We start from the raw sequence: 10,895 nt of genomic DNA on the forward strand, positions 1-10,895 counted from the left end.
TAAACTTTATGAACTTTTATGTTTTACCAATGTAAAACATGCTAAAAAAGAATTGAATCAATATGACATGAAAATTGCCTGTGGGCTAAATTTTCAATTCAAACAGACTCAATAAAACTTTATGAACTTTCATGTTTTACCAATGTAAAACATGATAAAAAGAATTGAATCAAATGACATGAAAATTGCCTGTGGGCTAAATTTTCAATTCAAACAGACTCAATAAAACTTTATGAACTTTCATGTTTTACCAATGTAAAACATGATAAAAAGAATTGAATCAAATGACATGAAAATTGCCTGTGGGCTAAATTTTCAATTCAAACAGATTCAATAAAACTTTATGATAAAACTTATTAATTCATAACTCCTGTGGGTAGGTTATGAAATTTTATCCTAATTAATCACATAAATATAATAAAAATTCCTGTGGGATAAAATTTATTATATTCAGTGTAATTAATTACAATTTAATGTCTAAATAATCTTTATGTGATCTTGCCAATCAATATATAATTTTATTTAATTAAAGATGCTGTGGCTACTCTCTAATTAATTAAAATTACATGGATCACTAGACATTAATTTTGTTGCATAAACAAAACTTAACCAGAGAGAAAAATAATGTTTACTGAAAGGAGTAAGTCAAAATGACATTTAATAAACTCCATATAACTGTAATATTTTTCCGCTTTAACATTTAATGCTCTCAGTCTCTGGATTAGTAAAACATCAAAGTTTTAAATTGAAATCCACTGAATTGAGATACTTCCAAATGAGCAAAAAATGTAAATTTTACATTAAATATGTAATAAAAATTATAAATGGCTACTCTACCCTAACCCAATATCATATGATACAACATAGAATATTTAGAGTGCTGAAGTGACCCATTATGGTAAACCATATGATACGTGTATTATATTCCAAAACTAAAGTTGAGCAAGCCCCACATAAATAAAGCACATAATAAAATATCATTAAATTTCCAAAATGTTCATATTTCACCCGCATTCCAAAAAAAAAACGCAAAACACCAGCTCGATAAGTATGGAAAACGGTCAATAAAAGAGATTCTCAGTAAGATTCACCATTTTCTTAAGGGGTGCAAAGCCTACTGTTATGCATGAACAGGACAGATCCATTTTCAGCTAGTGGAGGACTTGAAGAATCGTTACAGAGATTCAATAGCAGCAAAAGTTTCATCGGTGAAACGGTGATTTAAATTTTTAAGTTGATCTTGTTCAATTGACTTCAAAAAATGCATGCATTTACTTCCATAACGGAGTTATTACTCGCAATCAACACAACACAAATAACGGAGTTGGAAGATATGAATCCAAGACCCAACACAAACAAATTATTTGTCATCGACTCTCCACAAAGAAATGTACAATATATGTAAATTTAAGAAGACGGATCCATCTCAATACTGACTGTTACGCAACTTCAAGCTTAGACGTCACGCAAACTATCTTCCCACGGACCCGCAACAACCTACACCCTCCGAAAATCGACCTCAAAAGAACCGGAATTCAAGACCGCCGCACATAAACTTTCAGGAAATCCAAAAATTCTAAGAAAATAAGCAAAAAAACGCCATGCTTCACGAGCGACGTTTCAAAACTCTTAGAATACATGGCAAAAGGTAATATTTATCAAAAGAAACTACAAACACGATTTGCATGCGGACCCAGAAAACCAAAGTTGACAAATGCCCTCCACAATTCGAACGCGGATTCAGATCAAGAAACCTCGCAAAAATCAGAACTAATTTCTAATGCTATTCGAATCGCACACCAAGGCAGAGGCAAAAATGGCGCTCCGATACCACATGTTAGACATTCTACAGTTTTAACAATGATTCTGCATGCGGAATAAACTCAAAGAATCATTAAACTTTATTGCCCAGGGATACGAGTTACCTCCAGCCATCGGTGATGTATTGATGCAGGCCACAGTCCACAAGCTTCTCCTTCAGCACTCCAGCTTTTGTCCAAGCAAAAGAACACAAACTTCTGAAGGCACTTCCGAGCTCTGCTATCTCAGCTAGATGGTGTAGAACTGAAGGGGGTTGAGATATAAGCTTGGGGACCAAACAGATGAACATATAGCTAAGCTTCCATCAAGCTTCTAAAAGCTATGTGTTAGAAAAACCACAAATCAAGGTAGAGATCAGATCAAAGTGATGGACCACTTTAGTAGCTCCTAATTATAAATTTAGTAATTGCAGTTGATTTTCTTAACTTAAGGAAACTACTGCAGTTGGTTTCCATAAGTTAAGAAAAGCTGCAATTCCATAAATCAAGGTAGCTTTTGTGTAAAATCAATGGAGCTTAACAGAAAAACAATGGAATTGTAACTTACTGTCTGGAGGTCCTGTGAACTCCACATAGAAATTATTGTTTGAATCCTCTACATTCTTCACTTTAAAGCCTTTCATCATACTGCACATTGACAAACACTTTCCAGTTAGCCAACGCACAACCAACTTCGTATGGTTTCATGTAAAAAATGTTATGAAACCCCAAGAATTTCATAAAGCTTGCAGTATCTTATGAAGGAGAAGGGAGAAGACCATGATATGGCATTACTTTACAGTAACTCCAACCCATAACAGATACCCAGATGAACAAAGAAAAAGATATATCATATATTATGGGATTGGCTTTGAAACTTACAGCTTCATGATATCTCTATCCTTGCGCTTGGCTAGTCCACTGGACATGGTATTCAATTGAATGGAATTAGAAAACTATTGAATGCAAAAACCCAACTGTGCCTTTCCGAGGTATTAAAGATTTAGTTGGGGCATGCAGCCTATAATCCACCACAGCGTTCTGAGAGCTCACCAATAAATTCTGGGGTGGTGCGTAATGGTGTTCTGTGGGTAAAAGGAAGAGGGAAATGAAATTCCAAGAGAAGAGACGGAAGAACCCACAAGCGATGAGATGTGAACACAATGGGATTCAAACTGTAATAATACATGTGAAAAATGTGGTAGACAAATATATATATATATATATATATATATATATATATTTATATATTTATATATTTATACGTTTAAATTTATAATATATAAATATATTAGTCCCAAGGGTTAGCTCAATCGGTCAAGCCGGGGCCTTGCTAATGGGAGGTCACAGGGTCGAAACCCGAAAACTCTTGGGTTCAGGTCAGTCAATAGGCCGAGAGGTGTGACCCCCTTCGGATGAGGTCCACCCTAGCGTTGGTATTATTGGTGTTGTTCCATCCTGAACGTAACGGATCCACTGACGATATATATATAAACATATTTAAGTATTTAAATATAAATATATATCATAATCCACGTAATTTCTTTCATAATTAATGTGCTAAAATGTTAAAAAAATGTTTTCCAAATTTTTCTAATTGTAAAATAGACATCCCATATAAAGTGAATATTTAAAGAAACTAAGAATCAAGAATTTATATTGAAAATACGTTTATATACTCATCTTATGCAACAGAACTTGTACATTATAATTTAGAATTATTTTATAAATTAGTAATTAAATTTTATAATAAAAATATATCTATATAAATTATTTGTAACATCCTCTATATAGTTATTTCAAAGTATGCATGATATATGATGAGTTAGTAATTATTCTCAAATGTTTGTGAGAATTAGATAAGATGCTTAACAACAATGTTTTAATAATATTTTTTAATTTAAACTGGGAAAAATTACGAATAGCTAAAAAAAAATATTTCTTATTAATATATTAAATTGTTTTATATTCATATACTAAATTAAAATATATAAATTAATAATATTTAAAATTGTTTATGTATTGTTTAATAAATTAAAATGTATTAATTAATAAAATGAAAATATTTAAAATTATTTTTGTTTGGTTAAGAGTTTTTTGAATAGTTTAATGATTGAAAATTTATAAGCATTTTATAGGAGTGAAAGACTGTTCTTTTACTAATTTCATGATTTTCCTCACAAAGATGAATCAACCTATCTTTACATATAGCAATTATCTCTCTCTCTCTATATATATATAATCTTAATCATAATTTTTTTGAATTATTCTTTTAAATCCAATTTATATTAGTCTATTTTCTTTGTAAATAAGTGTTCCTGGTAGCTTAGTCCATGTTAATAATTTAAAAAGCACAATAAATAACTATATTTAATACAACTAAATACATAATTGTTCTCTAAGTACAAGAGCATTATGAGGCTACCATTTGTCACAAGATTACATTAATCGCCATTAAGTGGTTTATCAGTTTAAAAAATAAAATGAATAAATATATTTAATACAACTAAATATATGATTTTTCTCCAAGTACAAGAGCATCATGAGGCTACCATTTGTCGCAAGATTACATTAACCTTCATTGAGTCAAGTGATAACAACGACCTCATGCAAGGACTAATTCCAAATATTATTTAATACAAATTCAACAATAAATCCATTGTTATAGCCTTGGCCTTTGGCAAAGACTATAAAAGACAAGGGAAATCTCAATAATTAATCCTAAATGGAATAATGAAACATGTAATCTAACTACGAGCCTAGATCCATCTAGCTTCAGATATATCATGTGTCGATAGGGATCAAATCTCTCGATGTGCAAACCTTCTTTTTGGAGTGTAGAATTTGAGAAAAGGTTTGCACCTGGAGAGATTTGATCCCCCTCGGCGCATGATAGATCCAAGTTGGTTCCAGTTGGGGACAATAATGTCACATTTTTAGATTATCATTATTATGTATATGTTTGAGATAAATTCCATACTTTGAAATTTACATTATGTTTTCTTTGTTTGACATGACCATGTCATTCTCTTCTTTAATTTAGTCTATGTTGTTTGCCTTGAATGGTTTGTATGTCTGTGTTTGGATGCTTCGAGTGGTTTGTGTGTTTATGTGTTTGGTTTTTTACGGTAATGTTTGTGAATGTTGCAGTTGTTTTGTTACATTTCTATATGTGTATGTAATTGTTTGTTAGTAGTTAGTTGGTAATGAAGAAGGGAGACAATCTTGTCACTAGTTTGCAGGAGGATTGATACTGCACATTTATTTCATTTAATTTTAGGTATCATAACTTTTGAAATTTTATTACTCTTGAAATTCTAGGTATCACAACTTTTGACAACTAATTAATTCTTAATTGTGTCTCTCTAACTCCATAGTGTCACAACTTTTGACATATTAGTATTGACACTATTAGTTTTGCCACCTCTTCATATTGATTATGTGAAAAGGGAAGTTGAACTCAGAAACCATTCAAATATTTAACTCGAGCTACTGTAGTAAACGTCATATTGTGCCTCTCTTACTCTCCAATATTAATAAGTTGAATTAATATAACACAAAAATCAATGAACATTGTCAATATGTTTTTGTGCTTACATTGAAATCAATGAACACTATTAATCCAATCATTTTAAAATTAATGTACCATCATACATCCAGTTACATCAAATAAAAATGCAACATCTACATTGAAATCGGTGCATCTAATTCAAACAATCAAATAGGATTATAAAACAACATCTACAATATAATCAATGCATCTAATGCAAGCAATCAAATAGGATTAAAAATCAAAATTCACACTAAAATCATTGCATCTAGTGCAAGAAATCAAATCTAATTAGAAATCAACATCTACATTGAAATCAATGCATCTAGTGCAAGCAATGAAATAGGATTAGAAAACATTTACACCAAAATCAAAGCATCTAGTGAAAGAAATCAAATAGGATTAGAAATCAACATCTACACTGAAATCAATGCATATAGTGCAAGCAATAAATTAGGATTACAAATCACCATCTGCACTGAAATCAATGCATCTAGTGCAAGAAATATTCTTCCCTCTCTCCCCCCTCCATCTATATCTATATCTCCCTCCATCTCTCCTTTGTCTCTATATTTCATCCCCCCAAACACACACACTCTCTCTCTCTCCATATTTATCTATCTCTCTCTCCCTCTCTCCCCCCTCCATTTGAGTGCAAGCAATCAAATGAGATTAGAAATCAACAACTACACCAAAATCAATGCATCTAGTGCAATTATTCACATAAGATTAGGAATCAACGTCTACACTAAAATTAATGCATCTATTTAAGTGAATAACATTGTATCTCTTTCTCTCTCTCCTCTCTGCCTCTCCTTCCCACTATATCTCTCTTCTTCCCTCTCTTTCACTGCCATATATATATATATATATATATATATATATATATATATCCTTTGTCTATGTATCTCACCCTTGTCACTCCCTCTCTCTCTCTCCACCTTACTACATTATGTCTTTCTTCTTCCCTCCCTCTCTCTCCCCCTCCAACTCCATCTCTCTCTCCCTCGCTCTCTTTCTTCCTCTCTTTATATTTAAATTAATATTAATATAAATATTAATACTATTAAAATTTAATACCTGTCTATTGCTCCCTCCCTCCCTTTCTTCTTCCTTTTCTCCCCCCTCCATCTATATCTCTATCTTCCTCTATCTCTCCTTATTTTTCCCTCTATATCACCCATTAAATGTAGAATTATCCTGTAGATTCACAAGCTCATGTAATCTACTAAAACAAGAGACAAGAATATACTTCTACTCTTTACAGCGGAAGCCCATAAAGATCGAGCACAACAATAATCAACAAAAGGAAGAACATCAATGGCACATAACACAATAAATATCTCGGGAAAGCCACAACTCAAACCCCTACTAGTTGTATTGCATTAATTATAAATCCAAGATGATAATACAATCTTTGTTCTCACAAGAACAATCCCAGCACTAAGTAAAATCAATCTCCCAACTCACAAGTAAGCTCAAGCCAAATCCAAGCCTCTTCTCTGCTCTCCAAGCTCCCTATTTCCTTGTGCCCTTGGTCAAAGAATTTGGATGAATAAAATATGTTATGCTCAACCTGCACAAGTATTTCCTATCCTCCACCTGATGACTTCCTTTGGCCAATACTTAGCCAAATTTCCAAGCCTCTAAGCTTCTAATTCTTTGCCAAATTCCTGAGATAATTATCCTGTATTTAAAGGTAAATTCCTCATCCATAACTGCACAATTCCTTCTAGGTTTAGTTCCTAATTGCATGCACCATCTATACAACAAATAGTACAATGTCCCCGCACTCTAGTCTCAACTAGGTCTTTCTCAGAATCGGCATGCATGAATTTCTGGTGAGGGAATCTTCAGTTAACTAGAGTAGCACTAGTTGGGTGCACTAATGCATCAACTGACAGCTAACTCACTATTAGTTCCTCAAATTGTTTGGAACTAATTTAACTGGACTTAACTCAGTAAATTGAGTTAACTAATTACAACTCATACTTAACTCATCCTGGACCGCTATAATATAGGGAGAACATATACATGACTTAAGAAAGTCTTCCAACTCGAAATTCCTAGGTTAACTAAGTCAAATCACTCTAGTTAACTATTACAAGTTGCTATGAGAATAAAATTCGATTTTAATTTTCAGTTTAATTCAAGGACAAATTAAACTGGAATTTTTGGATTCTATTTTTATCATTTCTTGTTGCTATTTTCAACATAAAATATACACACTCGTTCTCCATGTCTCTCTTTCTCCCTCCCTCACTATCTCTTCCCCTTCTCTCTCTCTCTCTCTCTCTCTCTCTCTCTCTCTCTCTCTCTCCCTCTCTACCTTTCTCTCTCTACGTATTTCTTCCTTTTTCCCTCTCCCCCTTCCTCTCTTCTTCCCTCACACTCTCCTCTCTCCCTCACACTATCTCCATCTCTCCCTTGTCACTCCCTCCCTCTGCCCACCTTTCTCTCTCTATGTTTTTCTTCTTCCTTCCCTCTCTCCCTCTCTAGCTCCATCTCTCTCCCTCCCTTTCTCCTCCTTTCTCTCTTCCTTCCTCTCTCCCATTTGCCTTTGTCTCTCCCCCCTAATCTCCTCTCTCTATCTCCCTCCATCTCCTCAACTCTATCAATTTATCTTGATTTTATATATTATATTAAACATAATATTATATTAAAACTATTTAACATATATAAATATTAAAATTAATATTGATTTTGTGATTTTAATGTATATATATATATATATATATATATATATATATATAGCCCCAAGGGTTAGCTCAATTGGTCAAAATCAGTGCCTCGCCATCGGGAGGTCATAGGGTGCATTCTCCCCGAAGCCCTTGGGGTCAAGCCTAGCTAGTGGGCTGCGGGGCTAGATTCCCTTCGGGGTCGATCAGCCCAGATTTTTCCGTGGACGTAGCGCCACCCATTGACCAGGGTGTCCGTGAACCACAACCAAAAAAAAAAACAAACAAACAAACTATAATATATATATAAGAATATTAATATTGATTGTATGATATTAATATATATTAAATTTAATATTATATTAAAATTAATAATAATAATATTATTATATTTTGTAATTAAATCTTTAATATTAATATTTTAATAAAAAAATTAAAACCCATATAATACTAAATTCTAAATATTATTGAAAATATAGTTACATTGTTAAGTTGGTTTTCTTGGCTATATTACTTACATCCAATTAAACACAAATGAGCACATATAGTTTGGTCCTTCTAAATTATGCATTCTATGTGAAGCACAAGTTCGTGTATTGGATATTTTGGGCTGGGAGTGGAAGGTGGATAGGTTGTACTTTTAATTACTTATGAAAGTGATTCGTATTCCTATCAAACCGATTTATGCCTTGGGAGGTTGTTAAACGATGGATTGCAAATGAATCTTTGGTGGCTTTTTATTTGATCACATTGAGGAACTCAGACTTTGGTAAAATTGAAGTAATGGAGTAGAAACCGATTTATGCCTTGGGAGGTTGTTAAACCATGGATGCAAATGAATAACTTTAGCAAAACAAAAGCCGAAAAATAAAAAGGATGTAACTAGTTTGAGAATGGAAGAAATCACTCCCAACAATGATGTAAAGAAATTATTAAATTTGAAATTACAATTCTGAAAAATATAGATGCCTAAATTTGTTCATTCTTGTTGTTACTTGGGAGTTCTAACCTAGCAATCTATTCATTTTCAAAGAATCTAGATAATTCCCCAATGAATATTGTGATACCAAGGGTTTGTGCTTATCTAAATCAGATCTATTACAATAAAATAAATACTCAAATATTCATTATTTTGAGATTTTAAAGCAAAAATATATTCTTTCTTAAATATATATAACAAACATGAGATCTTCATTAACATGACAATTTATTCATTTTGAAATAGTATAGATCATTCCAAATGACTATGATCATGCCAAGGGTGAGACCTCATTAACATGGAAATCTATTTATTTTGAAATAGCAAAGATCATTTTAGATTGAATATGATCATACCAAAGGTGTGGTCTCATCTAAATAAGATTTAATCAAGTTAAATGGATTTTGAAAATATTATGCATCAGAGAATATATTAAGTGCATAATTTAAGTTTTAAAAATTCTTCAACTATTTAACCTAGGTTGTGTACAATTTTATTTAATTAAATATTATAGTAAGAACATTTTGACTTCCAAAAGAGTTCAATTGTTAAAAATTTGAGTGCTCATTTGGGCCCCAACCTTGCACATGTATCTGTTGAGTAAGCACAAATACAACATTCATATGGTTCCATGCACGCAACCACTAATTGGCAAATGTGATACGTGATATAATTACTAGTATGATATCTTTATTCACGATTCACGAAGAAAACAAATAATTAAGTTCATTTATTAAGAATATGAAATAATAGAAAAAAAATCGTCTCCCTGGATCGAATTACAGGTCCGGGAATTGGGAGTGGTTGTTGACAAAATTCCATAACAAAATTAAATGTTGGACTCACCGCTGGCTTTCTCTGGGTGGTCGATCCACTCTGGTACAAGTCATCCTACCACAATTGTCTACAATCTAGGCACACTTATTTGCGCTTCCATCACTTATTATTTCTAAGATTCACTCTATATTATCTTGTTTCTTATGGTCTGAAACTAATATGGTCGGAAATTTCATTTGGTAAAATGGGAAACTATTTCCAAACCTAAGGTACTTGGAGGCTGGGGCATACTGAACACCAAAATTTCTAGTTAGTCCCTGCTTATCAAATCTCTTTGGAGGGCTTTATTTGGTGTTGGAATACGGGGGAGATTATAAAAGAAAAGTATCAAAAGAGAGTGGCCTTCATTGACTGGCTCAGAATAGGTGAGATTGGTAGGGAAAAGGGATCATACATTTGGATGAGCTTTCAAAAGATCAATTATTGGTTTTTGTTAAGAATTTATTGGTCGTTTGGTATGGGAAATAAGATTATTATTGGTCAGGATCATATTTAATGGGTGTACGCAATGAGACGAGCCTTTTTGAAGCCAATATAGAGGCACTACATCACGGGGGTATTTTCTACTTGGCACTGGTGATCAGAAGATGGAACGATTTTCACTCGATTTCGAAAGTGTTTGCGGAGATTGGCTTACATGGAGACAAATCCTTGGAATGGAATGGATACGTCCAGAATCTCAGATGGGCTGGGCTATGTAGGAACTTGAGGGGTGACTCGCTTATATGGGGTGGTATGCTACAAAAAGGCTCCATTGTGATAGCATATAACTACAAGTACATAATGAGTAATATATACAATTCTACTGCCACCCCTTGGTTCCTCTGTATATGGAAGTGGCATATTCCTTTGAAAATTATCTTATTTACCTAGTTGGTCTGCCACAATAAGATATTAACTTGGGATAATCTTAATAAGAGGGGTTATCATGGCCCTGGATGGTGCCCCCTCTATGGTATTGCTGGTGAGTTGGTTTCACATCTTTTTCTTTATTGTTATATCACTCAACAGATTTGGTTACAAATACTCTCTTATTGCAGGATTCCTTATAG

The 10,895-nt window shown here is 33.0% G+C and overlaps 1 protein-coding gene across 1 annotated transcript in view; it reads right to left on the minus strand.

Moving 5' to 3' along the window:
- LOC149156617 (ubiquitin-conjugating enzyme E2 4-like) overlaps positions 1-2,728 on the minus strand; it is a 34,122-nt gene extending 31,394 nt beyond the window's left edge. Inside the window, exons 1-2 of the mRNA XM_089444807.1 lie at positions 2,682-2,728; positions 2,368-2,447 (exon numbers count right to left, since the gene is read on the minus strand). Coding sequence (XP_089300933.1) covers positions 2,368-2,447; positions 2,682-2,728 — 127 coding nt within the window. The remainder of the gene's footprint in view (positions 1-2,367; positions 2,448-2,681) is intronic.
- Between the last annotated feature and the right edge of the window lie 8,167 nt (positions 2,729-10,895).

This window comes from Pinus tabuliformis, chromosome 9 (genome assembly GCF_031772625.1).
Source record: "Pinus tabuliformis cultivar Carrire ecotype Pingquan chromosome 9, CPIR1, whole genome shotgun sequence".
Classification (NCBI taxonomy): Eukaryota; Viridiplantae; Streptophyta; class Pinopsida; order Pinales; family Pinaceae; genus Pinus; species Pinus tabuliformis.